Consider the following 14,978-nt stretch of genomic DNA (forward strand, 5'->3'; position numbering starts at 1 on the left):
CAATATTACAGTGTCGTTATTACTGTGTGTTATTAAAAATACAGATTTAGATCAGTTATAGGGAGCCTGTAAAAAATGACAACCAGTGTACAGTAACTGCTTAACAGTAACTGCATAACAAGTAACTGACTGAATGTCAGCTCACTATCAGTTATAATTTTTATTAATTTAATGTAAATATTTATTTATATCATTTATAGTAATATTTTTTATTAATGGTAAGTAGTGCAGGCACTTTATAAACACATATATGTATATTATTACACACACACACACACACACACACACACACACACACACACACACACACGTATGCATATTATTACACACACATACACACACATATATATGTATTGCTCTTGCCTGAACAAAACCTTGTATCTCCATTTTTTTTGTTGTTTTTCAGTTTTTGACATCATTTGAAAGTACCTGTTGCCCTTTACATTGTATGCAAATTTCATGATGAATAGACAAAAAAAGAAATGACGCAAAATGACTTGGAAAAAAATGTTCATTTCCATTATCCATTTTGTCCATTCCAACTTGAACGAAATATTATATTATATTATATTATATTATATTATATTATATTATATATATAATTACATTTTGGTGGGGATATAAATTCAGTACTTTTATGGTACCAACTAAATTACATAAATATTGCTGAGAGTCTAGAAATTTCATGTCTTTGGAACTAAAATGTGTGCATTGCAAACATCAAACATACTTGTTCCAAAATCTACACTGCTGATAGACATTCTGTATGTAAGTCATTAATGTCAGGGATTCTTCATTAATCTGGAATATGTTGTGGCCGGTAAGTGTACCCATCTCAACATCTGTCACTCATCTCTGGTTTATGCCCACTTTCATTTGTAATGTGTAAGAAGAGATTGAAAAAGTATTGTTCAAGAATCAGTATCATCAGAATAAGTCAGTTTATTGGTTTTGGTCTCAAAACTTGTCGAATGATATTCAGGACTTATCATGTAATGTTGTGTATTTGGAAAAGGTCTTCAAACATTATGATCTCAGATATTTACCATGTCACCCACCCTTAATACAAGCGCATATGTTTACAGTGTCCTTCAGTAAAAGAAACTGTCGCTATACTAGTGATCAAGAGATAATTGAACAATTGATTTGCTTTTTTCCTGGTGACACAGCACTGCTCATTTGCCGTTTTCTCCGTTGCTGAAACCTGAATATTCAAAAATACCTTTAAACTCTAAGAACAGTTCTTTGCAAAACGTTTGTTTTGTTGATTTTCTAAGTAGAGAAAAATGTGTGTATCCTCTATAGAGAACATATTATATTGTACTGTGCACATTTTAAAGCACAATTACTGTTTATTTGCTGAGTTTAACATATTGGGGCAAAATTAAATGTGATATGTGGCCTGTGCAAAAGTTATGCATTACACCTTGCAAAAATACCTTATTCAGGTTTGTTCCCTGTACTGGATTTTCACTTTAAAACAAAATATGAACTTTTACTGGGGATGTTCAGAATTTTCCATATGTATATGCAAGCTAAAACTTCACTGCATTTAATAATAACATCCTAAGAGCGGTGACTTCACCAGAATACCCCACAAACCAGCATGTTTTGTAGAGGGTGGTAATTAAACAGGTTTCAGTTTGAGTAGCCAGTGTTATATAGTAGTGTTGGTGTATAGTTATAGTTGTAGCCTGTGGTGGATGAAATACACAAATCATGTATTGAAAATAAAACTACTAAAAGATTAATTATGACTCTAATGTCCTGTTATCATTTTTGTAAGAAGACATGCTTCATGAACTAATTTTAGGTAAAAGTACTCCAGTGTCGTTCTCGATAAACCAGTCTTTTAATAGAATGTCATTAATTAGTCACACTGATGTTTATTAAAATGACCATAAACACAAAACACTGAAGGCCAACAGTTTCCATCAGGTAGAACTGAGTGGCTCTGAAATAACATTTTGCGAACAAGCAAAGTTTCAGTTTAAGATTTATTTGCAACCATGTTACAAGTTTAAGTTTAATAAAAACTTGCTTTAAACTCAGGATCACAAATGAGTTTCCTTTACTATATTGACCTGTAGGTCTCTGTTCATAAACATAAACTAGCCAAAACAAATTTACCAAAAAATTAAAGAGTTTGTATAAATTCAGAACAGACTGCAAATATGTACATATTTCTGTATTGTGCTCTAGTTACACAAAGTTAGGTTAGTTCATCATTTATGTTGAATAGACTCTCCCAAAATTTTACAACTGCTGTTGAACCGTGTGCTTGCACTAGGTCAGTATGACCAACAGGTCAAAACAAGCTCAAAACAAAGTGACCGCTGTGCCCTGATTGGTGTTCTTTCTTTGCGCTTCTTTCGTTTTGACATGTTACGTTTTTATACACACAGAAACCAAAAGGAACGACAGATTTTTCAAAATGTCGTGGAGTAAAAAGTGAGACATTTGACTTTGAGATGTAGTGGAGTGAAAATAAAAAGTCGCCCAAAATGGAAAAACTTCAGTAAAGTACAGATACATGAAAAAGTACTTAAGTGCAGTAATGAATTACATTTACTTAGTTACTGACCACTGCTGGTTGTAGCCTCACTTTCACATAATCCAGTGATGTCCAATAAATGAGTCCAAGAATATTTGTATTTAATTTGCTTAAATACCTTTTATTTCATAGAATTATTTGTAACATTGGGTGTGGGAGAGGTGAACATAGGACAAAACAAGGAAAGAGGAAACTGCCACTGTCACACTATGGTAAACAAAACTTTTCCAAAGAAAAAACAGGCACAGGAGTTCTTTGTTTCGACATGTTTTTGACTATAAAATGAGACAACCACAGAGAATTCTCTGTGTTAAACCACCGACTACAACAACAAAAAAATACCTAGAATTATATGATGGATGGATGGATGGATGGATGGATGGATGGATGGATGGTAGGATGGTAATAGCAAATACATAGCTGGTACAGTATTAAGTTTGAGAGCAACAGTGTCCACAAGAGGGCAGTTTGTTGGTCTGAGAGCAGACAGTGTTAATGTTTTTTTCATGGTTATAATGATTACATGGTAACATGTACTGGTGAATATACATTCATGGGCAGTTGAATGATATATGGAAGCTTTTATTCCTCACTGAGCTGATTATTCCAGTCATCAGTTGGTGTCTGCTTAGTGCACACATGAGCCTGGTTAAATCCACAGTGTGTAGGGGGGAATGGAGGCCAGCCTCATTTGGTTGAGCTCACTTATGCAATATGGGATTAAAGAGAGAGTGATTTCAGAACGGATGGTACTTTAAAACAAGAGAGAACTCTGCCTTCCATAGGTTTAAGTTATGGTCCCAAATTTATATTGATTCTTAGTTTATTGCTTTGTTTGTTATTTGGTTGAATATTTTTCAATAAGAAATTTATTCATGTAGTGCTTTTTACAGCAGTCATTGTCAAGCAGGAGAACTCATCTTCCTCTGGTGAACACCAGATAGCAAAACAAGAGCAATATGAATAAAGAGTAAATATCTGAAAAAGAATATTCAGAAGAGAATATGGAGTAAAGAAAAGAAATGAGCCTGACAGTGGACAGGAGTATTTAGATTAACTAATGACCACTGTTAGAATCCTATCAGAGTAACAACTGAGAAGTAGATATATGAAAACAGGGCTTTATATGTAGGAGTTCTAGCAATTTTAACTTAATACACTGTGAGACAGGTAGGCAGTATACCAGACAAACAATTAGATGGTGATATAAACAGATTTTCAGAATGAGGAAGAATTATAGCAGATGAGTTTGAGATACATTGTGCATGATGTAATGGTAAAGGGAATATAGTGGTGCAACAAGGAATGGCAATAAAGATAGAGTACAATGGTCCAGGCAGGAGGTCATTGCTGTCCGAAGAAAAACATGCATCTCCACCTTCCCAATTTTCACTTTTTTACATCATTTGAGCACAGCAGCTGTTCTTCACATTGTGTGAATATGGATGAATGCATCATGAAGATGTTTTCAAGTATCGTTCACACCTAATTGTAATCCTAGATATGCATATGTAATAAGTTAAGAGAATTTTTGCTGATTTATTCTGTTTCATCCTATGCTCTGTTCTATGTGTTGTTTGTGTAGAGAGAGGTCTAGAGGCTGAAAAGATCCTCCTCACAGAGCCAGTACCTGAACTGGGCCAGATGGAGTACCAGCTGCTGAAGTTCTTCATCCTGCTGTGAGTTTGGCTCAGCCTCTGTTTTTGCCCATTCAAACTAATTATCTGCTTTTGTCATCCATTTTAGCAAATATAAAGTACTTCCCAAATACCTGATCACACATTATCATCATAGGAGGTTATGCTTTGCGTGTATGCGAGCCATTATTACTTATTGTTGCATAATACTTCATAAGCTTTTAAAGGGTCTCTGAAGATTTGGTGCATAGTTTTAAAGCATTTTGTGCTTTTCTGTGCTGCCATCTAGTGCACACAGGTAGCACTTTCACTTCACTTCAACGTGCATGCTAAGTACAGATATTTTGACAGTCATTTTATTTAGCAATAACTTCCTTAAATAAATACAGCACATTGGACACTGGAAGCTGTTTTTAGATGTTTTATTCAGTATTTCTTATTCCTTATATCTTATATTTATTCAGTATTATTCTTATCTCATAATGCCATCAGTCTCTTATTAATATGTGTATTATATGTAATTATTCTGTATTTGTCTTGTTGTTCTGTTCTGCAGAATTATCCTCCTCATCCTGTCCTCCTGTTACCTGGCATTCCGTGTGTGTAGTCTGGAACAGCAGCTCTCTTTCCTCAACAGCAACACAGCACTCCCGCTGCGGGAGAGGTGAGAGACCACCACATTACCTTGCACACGCACCATCTCTCATACACAGGGATGCACCCATATGGAATTTCTAGGTCAGTAACAATGGTAACAATAAATAACAATACGTGAGTGTACATATAAGCAGATCTTTGTTTCATTTATACATCCATGGTGGTAAGTGAATGTAATGTTAAGAGTCTTTTATTAACTTATGTTGATGCATTTCTATCTGGATGGAGAATCAAACCTTAAGTCTTCCTTAATCTACCTTAAGTGTGAGGCTTGTTATCCACTATGCTGTCAGTTGTAGTGAGTTGAAAGAAACATAGCCCACTGTAAATGCTTTTTCGATGCTTACTTTGCATTTAACTAAATATCTGTTAAATTCACCTTCATTTTCACTAACCTTAAACCTTGCCCTAACCCTAATCTTAACTTCAACTAAAAACACAATACTAAGCTGTTTTCAAATTCTAAATCTAGTTCCAACACTGCTGGCAATTATGGCTTCTGTAGCTAATCAGTTGGGCCCTTTTCTAATTGAAGTGAACAGTGATACCAATTCACTTAACCCTTGTGTAGTGTTAATGCATGTGTTGCTCAGTGGTCTGGTGGGCCCGCCACATAATTGTGTTTTTTTTATGAATACAGCCATAAAAATTAGTAAAATACTAGATGTTCAAAACATCAGAAGTGGTCAGCTTAGGGTTCTCCTTTAGCAGTTGTAGCCAGTCAGCAGCCTGTCCATGTTGTCCACCCTCACACACACAATGTAGTTTAAACTTCTATTTGGTACACATGCTTTTCATATGTAGTAAAAATATGTTTTTTATCTTTTTATCTTTCTCAAAAAGCCCAAAAGATCAGCAGCTGAGCCTTTTTAATGATTACTTCTAACACTCACTTTTTAACACTGAAAGTATTGACAGTGCAACACTTTAGTACATGTGCCTCGGTTATGTGTTCTCGGCCATAATTATTAGCAATTGTTGGCTGTAAATAAGTTTATTATTTCCAGGTGAATAATACTTTTTCCGCTGATATTTTGTGCACGACTAGTAGTAACACACACTTACTGTCTGTTTACACAGATAACTGTGGCTGAAAGGACAACTTTCCCTGCACTGGTCACCTGAAGACTATGCAAACTGACTGTTATTTATTGCTATAGTGAAACAGAGCCACAGACCCCTTTGACTGTGGGGTTGTTTAAAGGACTGAATGAAGACAGTAGGTATGACAGCAAACACTGATGCACGCCATTCTGTGCTGCTGGACAGCAGAGGACATGAAGACAGTGCTGGACACAGAATATTGGACTGTGGTCACTTAATGCACACAATGGCATCAGTTTCCCCTAATAAGAGCCACTGGTCACAGCACATTCATTTGTTTTAAAGGACTTAAAGCAATACAAAATGAAAATACAGGCTTTGTGTGCAGGAAGATTATCAGATTTAACTGCATATTCAAAAGAATTAGCGAAGAAAATGTTTGTGCTCTCATAAGCAATGTTACAAATGAAGGCAGTTAATCTGCTCAGCCACATGTATTTATGTTCGTATGCTAATTTTTAATCTTTACTGCTGTCTACAGAATTATTACAGACACACGCCATATTGATGTAGAAATTACAAATGGATCACACCAGTATGAGTTAAGAAGGTATTTCAAATAAGCAAATATGATTTGCCCTTAATCTGCAAAGAGCTGGACTTTTTATAATATCCTCAAGTTGTAGCTTGTGCTGAATCTCTTTTTCTCAGGATACATATTACAATTAATATGAATTATAGCAATAGCAAATATCGTTCATCAGCCACATTTACAGACGTCAGCAGTAAGATGCTGAGGCCTGACAGGTCTAATACGTTACATATAGAGTCACTGAGACACAAATACATTGAGTTCATCTTTTGAGCAAGAAGAAACAGAATTTTTTATTCAGTTTTCATTTTTTTTCCAGCAGTTGTCACTGTACTGTGCTGTTTTCCGGTCAATATGTAAACAGTCCTAATCCTGCTCATTTCACACTGTTTAACCGTAACTATTGACCCTCCACATGATATAAACTGTGTATGCATTTCATGTCAACAAATACAATGTGTATTAAGCCATACTTGAGGCACAGCTGTGCTGTTTTCAGGGCTTAGCCTATAAAAGGATGTCATTTTGCACCTCTGATATAGATGAGTAATGTCAGAAACCTACTAAACTGAAGCATTTTGAGGGTTACATTTAACCCTGATGAAAAATCTAAGGATATTTGAGCAGATCCTCCACAGCCATTAAACCTTCCCACCAACTCTGTTCTACTCATATAAAGGCTGTTCTCTCTTAAAAAGTAGAGTTATTAAGAGCTTAAACTGGAATATTGTGATTAAGTTTAAGTAGTTTTTTTCTGTGAATGAATAAATTTCCAAGAAATGAAAAGTGGCGAAGTATCCTCTTCGGTCTCGGTAGTGAGTTGTGAAATAGTGTGAATATTATTAAATAAATATTTGATGATAAAAAGCTGTCTATTTTGAATAAGAGAAATATAGCAGATCCAAATAGTAACAAGTCCTATAAAGCAGTGTTTGACCAAAAAGCTGCTTTTCATGTCAACTGACCTTTTCTTTAAATTAAATTGTGGAGTGAGTGCAAAGTTATTTTTCATTTATTGTCAAAATTCATAACCACATACTGTACTGTGCAAATGTCAGAGACCACCCTGTCACCCTGTTACAGTCAACTCAGCCAATTTATTGATACTTCTGAAAAGATTTTTATACATATATATATATATATATATATATATATATATATATATATATATATATATATATATCCATCCATCCATCCATCCTCGACCGCTTATCAAAATCCGGGTCGCGGGGGCAGCAGCCTAAGCAAAGAGGCCCAGGCCTCCCTCTCCTCCGACCACCTCCTCCAGCACTTCCGGAGGGATGCTGAGGTGTTCCCGAGACAGTCAAGAGATATAATCCCTCCAACGTGTCCTGGGTCTTCCCCGGGGTCTCGTCCCTGTGGGACATGTCTGGAACACCTCCCTAGGGAGGCGTCCAGAGGCCATCCTTACCAGATGCCCGAACCACCTCAACTGGCTTCTCTCAACGTGGAGGAGCAGCGGCTCTACTCCGAGCCTCTCCCGAATCGCAGAGCTTCTCACCCTATATCTAAGGGAGAGCCCAGCGACCCTGCAGAGAAAGCTCATTTGGGCCGCTAGTATCCATGATCTTGTTCTTTCGGTCACTATCCAAAGCTCGTGACCATAGGTGAGAGTCGGAACGCAGATTGACCGGTAAATTGACAGCTTCGCCTTCTGGCTCAGCTCTCTCTTCACAATGACGGACCAGTTTAGGGTCCGCATTACTGCAGACGCCACGCCAATCCGCCTGTCAACCTCTCGCTCCATCCTTCCTTCACTCGTGAACAAAATCCCGAGATATTTAAACTCCTCCACTTGGGGCAAGAATTCACTCCCTACCTGGACAGAGCGTTCCACCCTTTTCCGACTGTAATGCTGTATATATAATCAATAGGCATATATATCGGAAGAAAATCTCCGAAGTGGTAACTTTACAGGAGAAGGAAAAAGCATACTTCACTTTTAATGTAAATCACTGGAACCAGATGTCTTTCCAAGTAATTTTAGGAAATTCCTTTTGGACCATTCTTCATGAAATTTACACACAATGTACAGAACAACAGGTATTTTCAAATTATTATTATTATTTTTAATGTTTTCAAAAACAGAATAAAAAATATTAAAAGGCATAAAGAAAATGGGACTCCTAAAAATCATGGAATGATGACCTGGTAGACACCGAAACAGTCACCCTCAGATAAACAGCACTTAAAGTTTTATCTTTGAGAGAGAGGAGAAAATCAAGCTGATTCAGATCTGAGAACATCCATGTTTTCTGTCCATCTTTCCACTGTGAGAAGACATCTCAGCCCTATGGGTCTGAAAGGGCGTGTAGCTGTCAGGAAGCCGTTATTGAGGAAAAAGGAAAGACAATCTATAAATCAGAACAAAGAAGATTGTTTGGGATTATTTGGATCATGAGAAGCAGAAAATGCAACCAACTTCTAAGACTGAACTTGGGAGATTGGGAAAAATAGTGAAAAAATGAAAGCAGGAAAGGAAGGCAAAGGATAGACACAGAAAATACTGAAAATTAGCTACCCCCTGAGAAATAGTATTGAAAGATAAAGTGCCACAATTTCTGATTCATGTTGATATAAGACCCAATCCAATTTCTTAGTTTTACCCTTACCCCTGGTTTTAGAGTATCACTTTCCCCCTTGGAACTGAGTAACAAGAGGTAGTGAGTGAAATCTTCCTCTATGAAATGTGCCTTTGAAAAACCTCTGTTTGGAGGGCTGTGTAGCCCAAAAACTTCACCATACCCCTCAATCTCAGCAAGAATCTGAGGACACCCTACCCTTGACATGAACACGCAAAAAAGGGGGTAATGGCTAAGTGGTAGGGGTGAGGGTTTTAAATGGGATTGGCGCTAAGTTACAGCATACGTGACCGTGTGTGTTACATTATGCAATGATGAAATAAGAGCTCAAAGTATAATTTAAGGCTCCAAAAATCAACTGTGAAGAGAAAACATTTTCCTCCCTTATTGGTCATGTTGACCTCCATACTGTCGTTAAAGTATACTATTGTACTATTATACATCTTGTATAAAGCATGAGCATTTCATCACTACCATAACAAAAGTGTTGGGATTGCTCATAATCATATAATCATATCATAAACATTTTTAACTTTGAATAGATGTTAACAGAATAGGATTTTATTCAGTCATTTTGGAGCATTTCTATTGATCCATTCATTGTCAAATTTCAACCCATTTTAAAATCCTGTTTTTTTTATTTTGTTAAATAACAAAAATGACCATTTAGAAGAGTTTCATTTAACTCATTGCACATGAGGAAAACCACTCTAATTGCTGTTCTCCATGCCATCCATAATGGTGTCTGTTCTGCTGCCTCCTTAGGTCAGATCGTTTCCCTCAGGACATGCACACGGCTTCCTGGCTGCAGTCGACTTAATGGACTTTAGAGAGACTGGATGAATTATTCATGAATAATTCCCTGGTCAGAAGGAGCTCTGGAGTGGCAGCGGCTCCAGGAAACTCTCTGTTTCTCTAGCAAATTGTAGAAGGGTTTAAGTGTTACTTAAGGTAGAAAGATGTGCGGTCTAATATAACACTCGAGCTCTGCGGCGCGGAGCGCTTTTTCACTCTCCTGTGGTCAGAACGGTCTTTTGAGTTATTTTCAGCAGGCCGTTTTTCATGTTGATCACAGTGGCACAGTGGAAATATGCCTCTGACGAAAAGTGCTTTCTTTATCCTCCGTCTCACTCGTCGTTCTTCTTGGTTATATTAGAGTAGAGCAGCAGTAGCAGGGCGTGTGTCAGTCACTTAGAGCAGTCAGAGACTAGACTGGCTTCTGCTCATTGATCCATAAAGCCCAGGGGAGCTCAGTGGACTTCTGCCGTGTTCTGGACTCAGCTGCTGGTGGATTATGGATGAGCAGGACCAATTAAGGTCTGTCTCAATATGTACTGTTCAGACACCCAGTTAGAGCACACATTCAACAGAGAAACACAGTTATAAGGCACTGTTTCAGTCTGATTCAGCTTTTTCAACCTAATCTACTGCATCTGTGGCAAATTAATATTGTAGACATTAATAATGTAGTTTCTCTGCACTGAACTGAAGCCCATTCCTACATTGCCTTCTATTATGTTCTGAGGCAACAGGTTTTCTGCTCTTTTTTAAGTGTGAGCAATCATCCAAAATCATTACTGTGTACTACAGATGCAGTAAGTAGATACAAGGTTGAAAAACACAGGAGTATTCTATTAAATAAGGTTCAGTGTAGCCTTTAAATTGACTTTTCTGGATCAAAGTAATGGTGGTACATACATGAAACTGCAGTTCCCCTCCCTGACACCTAGAGGAGACAGATACCACCAGTCTCAAAAGCTCAGTACTACCAGACTGGACAGTTTAAAGCTCCCTCCCTAAAGCTAAAGAAAGATATTATATGTAATGGTCACAATTGAGTTGCCTGAGGCCTCAGATGTTGTACTAGAGTTTTAAAAGAAGCTTTCATATTAAAATGTATTCTTTTTTGGTGGAGAGGTACATGCAGGGTGCAAAAAGTGCCCAAAGACAACTTACTTTAAATTTACCACTATTCCATCAACATTACATATAAAAACTGTGAGATGTTATGACTCATGGGTTGTGTTGGATAGTAGAAATGGAATTCCCTTTTAAGACCAGACTAAAAGGAATCAGACCTAGATTAAGCTTAAGCTTAGACTAAAAAGACTTTCTAATTTTGAATAAACATGTATCGCTGCTGATGAAACTAAATCTTGTCTCTTTCTCATTTTTCAGTTTTTGACATAGTTTCATGATGAGTAGACCAAAAGAAATGGCCCAAAATTACTTGGAAAAAAATCAGGTTCCATTGACTTACATTAAAAGTAAGGTTAGTTTTTTAAAACTAACTTTAGTTGACTTACATTAAAAGTTAAATTATCTAGTTTAAAACAATAGCCTGAGGCTTCAAAATTCGCTGTCATACATGCTAACGGTGTTCTGAAAACTATACAGTGGTCACTGATGGACCTGAATTGCAAAGGCTGTTTGTGCACCTTTGCAACAAGGAAACAAATAAAATGCCACAGCAAATCAGAATAACTTACATTTCAAGATGACTTCACTGCTTGCTGGGCTGCTTGCTGAACCACTTCTACCCAGCATCTTAAAACGAAAGTTGAGCAACATTGCATTGTGTTGCCTTACGATGCTCTCTTGAGATTCGGTCAAGATAAGACATCTCCCTAGAGATGAGGGAGATAAGAGATCTCTCTAGAGATGAGGGAGATAAGAGATCTCCCCAGGTTTTGAGACACACCCCATGTCTGGGAAACCAGCCCTTTATGTTTCAATTTTGGACTAATGGACAAATAAATATTACAAACTATTCACAAAAATGGTTTTATTCAATATTTCAAAAATTCTGTGACTAAGAAGTGAATAAAATGATAATTACAAGCTGTAAAGATTAATTTACACAAATGTTTTGTGGAGTTACCTCATTTGATCTCCACTTTTGAAATAGGAATTAATTCTGGTTTGTGTTTTTATTATGACTTCATTCCCAATGTTGTACAAATATGGCTCCGATCTTCATTCGGGACACATCTAAAATGTCTTAATCTTCATTATTAATGTCCCATTAAATTATGTCCCATGAATTTGAAACCTTTGAAGTTGAACAGAACTAACATATTAAAATATTGTTATACACTTATTTACAGCGCTAAAGTTGGGGTTTCATGTTTTATTGATTTTCTAAGTGAAAACAAGTTAACACATCCTCTACAGGGCACGCAAATACGGGATTTTCTGGGCCTACATGAAGAGTAAGTCCATTTAAGATACTCTGTTTTCTGTTTAATACCTTTGTGTCATTTCCATTGCAGAGATTGTTGGTGCACATCTACAAAGTGTCCGCCTTGATTTCTCCTGCTTGTGACTTCATATTAAAAGGCCATTTTTAAATCACCACTGCCAGGGGTCTCCAAACATCTAAACTGAAGTGTACACCTGGTTCACAGACTGAAATGGTCATGCCTCGACACCCTCTCTCCTATGCCAGGAATGCTTGTGATCGGGTGGGTCTGAAACCCAGGAGTGCCTCAGTATTTGACCCCTCAGGAAAGTGGTCATCTGGAAAGGATGAATGACCTTGGGGAGCCACCTGACAGGTAGGCATCTTCAGCACTGGAGAAAGCAGATCAGTAGAACAGGCTTAAGATGGACTGATAAGGGTTTTTAAGACATGAAGGCTGGTTTGGTTCTAGGAGGGCTAAGAAAACAGTCTGTGAAAGAAAGGCGTATGAAACGGTCGCCGTGCGAACGGTGAGACATCTTTAAAGGTTAGAGTAATCATTACTGTCAGGTTTCTGTGGCTCTGATGAAACATGCTCTCCCAGGTGTCCTTTTCAAAAACATCACTGCTGTGACCTAAAGCCGTTAGCCAGAGGCATGATATTATGGGACTTGTACTTGACCTATAGGTGCAGTCCGTTTCATACATTCCATAGAGTTGAAGGGTTCTTGTGTGGAAAACGGTGACCTTTGGGAATTCTTCTGCTTCTGAGTGAGCTAAGACACACAGCTCACCACCTGTCATAGCTTTAAAACTGCTTTCAGCTTCTGCCTGGTAAACTAGCAATACTTTATTTTGATAAAAGCACCTTTACTCTAAAAATCACTGCAGTGTTTTCCAGGCTAATCTCTATCTGTTGTATCTATAGGATATGGAAATATCACGGAAATAAGAATAGAACAGAAAACCCATAGACTAGCAACATACTTAGAAGGGGAAGCTCCTTCCCTTTGACTTCTACTGTAAAAAAAGGTTTTTTTTACAGCATACAGTGGAACAATATACTCTGTGGTAATCGACTATGATGCAGTTGGGGCAGATCTGTATCATATGAAATATTTTTAAGGAATATTTCAAAACAATAAAATATTCATTTAAAAGTTTCCCAAAGCAGCTTCACAAAGTGTCGAGCAGTAATTATAAAATACAGCTACAACCGTCTCATTACAGTTTAATTTTGGATTAATGCACCAAGTCACAAACATTATACTGTGAATAGACCATTACAGTGCTCACATGGACCACTAAGTATATTGATACATAAAGTAAGAATCTGAAGGACAACTTTTTTTCTTAACAACTAAGGTAAAACACAGCTAACAGGCTAAACAACTCTTCAATATTTAGAGCCAGGCTTTGCTGAATGATTCAGTGTGAAAATGCCTCATAAGAAATGAAGAATATGTTACTTTAATGTCTTACATGCTTCAAATGTGTGGTACTGTTGGCTTAATGCTAACTCAGGAAATCCCAGTGATGTGCTAGTAAAAATGAACATTATGATTGTAGTGATAATTTGCCGAGCAAAAATACTTACAAGGTGACGGTTTCTGCATTAACACTGCCATATTATCATAATTTCATTATTATGTAACAAAAACATGAAGCGACTGCAGTAACACCTCTTTCAGCAGAGCATAGTACACTCAAAAGAAACTGAAGTTCTTGGTGGATGGATTGTTTACAGCAATTATTAGTCATTAAATATTATTCATTAAAAATCTGTGTATTTTTCTATTCTATGTTTTCTGCATTCATGAGTGAGGGGGTTTTAGGCACTCTGCTTCAAGCTGTGCCTAAGAACACCCCTTACCATGAAAGTCACAGTAATGCATAACCTCTCGTATCTTATTGCTGTAATAAACAATGGAACATTGATCAATAGAAGAACATGAATATATGAATATCATAAAATAAAAAATGTATGTTAAAAATATTAAGAATAAAAATATAGGAAATACAGCTGCATAATAATGATAATACAGATAAAAAATATATAAATTAATAAAAATGAATTAAAAAAAAACAAACTTATCTACTTTATCTAACTTTGTCCAAGTTCTTGGTGACTTAGAAATTAAAAAGGGTACCTGACAAGATATACATTTAGCCAAGACTTAAAATCTGTCACAATATCTAACATTTGAACATTACTAGTAATATTAATCGTAGGTTCTGCGTGTTGATTTTTTTTGCCTCTTTAGCATCACTTCCTAAAACTCTGCAGCAATTGCTGCTACCTAGGACACTGAATAGAAATGCTGGTGGGAATGTTTTGTTACTACGCTGAGAAAAACTGTGCAACATAGGATATTCCTGTTGAAATAATAGGGGAAATGCTCAGAGGTGCTTTGTCATCTGGGGCTAAATATACTGAAGCCATGTCAACACCTCGGTGGCAAGTGTTTACCGTGAAGAGGCGATGGGATCCCATATGCTCCAGTTCCTTCCATCATCTGTCACTGTCTTTCCACTTGCAATTATGCCCAGAGGAGCTGCACTAAACAAGACTGTTAATGTAAAAGCTGCAGGCAATGCTATGAGCCAGGCAGCCCCTCAGTGCTCATTTATGCCCTAGTAGTTGTGGGCAACATGATATGTCATTGTAATTGTGATAAATTACATAACAATGTTCTTTTCAAAGCACTGC

At 37.0% G+C, this 14,978-nt stretch overlaps 1 protein-coding gene across 3 annotated transcripts in view; it reads left to right on the forward strand.

Annotated features, from left to right (window-relative positions):
- Positions 1-7,488, forward strand: part of gramd2aa (GRAM domain containing 2Aa) — a 43,079-nt gene extending 35,591 nt beyond the window's left edge. For 2 of the 3 annotated variants that reach the window (XM_017709813.2, XM_017709812.2), the window contains exons 10-12: positions 4,140-4,233; positions 4,748-4,855; positions 5,929-7,488. In XM_017709813.2, coding sequence (XP_017565302.1) covers positions 4,140-4,233; positions 4,748-4,855; positions 5,929-5,932 — 206 coding nt within the window. In that variant the 3' untranslated portion in view covers positions 5,933-7,488. Of the gene's footprint in view, positions 1-4,139; positions 4,234-4,747; positions 4,860-5,928 lie in introns of those variants that run through there. The other variant, XM_037545119.1, reaches the window with a different exon arrangement.
- The last annotated feature ends 7,490 nt before the right edge of the window (positions 7,489-14,978 follow it).

Source organism: Pygocentrus nattereri, chromosome 15 (assembly GCF_015220715.1).
Source record: "Pygocentrus nattereri isolate fPygNat1 chromosome 15, fPygNat1.pri, whole genome shotgun sequence".
Classification (NCBI taxonomy): Eukaryota; Metazoa; Chordata; class Actinopteri; order Characiformes; family Serrasalmidae; genus Pygocentrus; species Pygocentrus nattereri.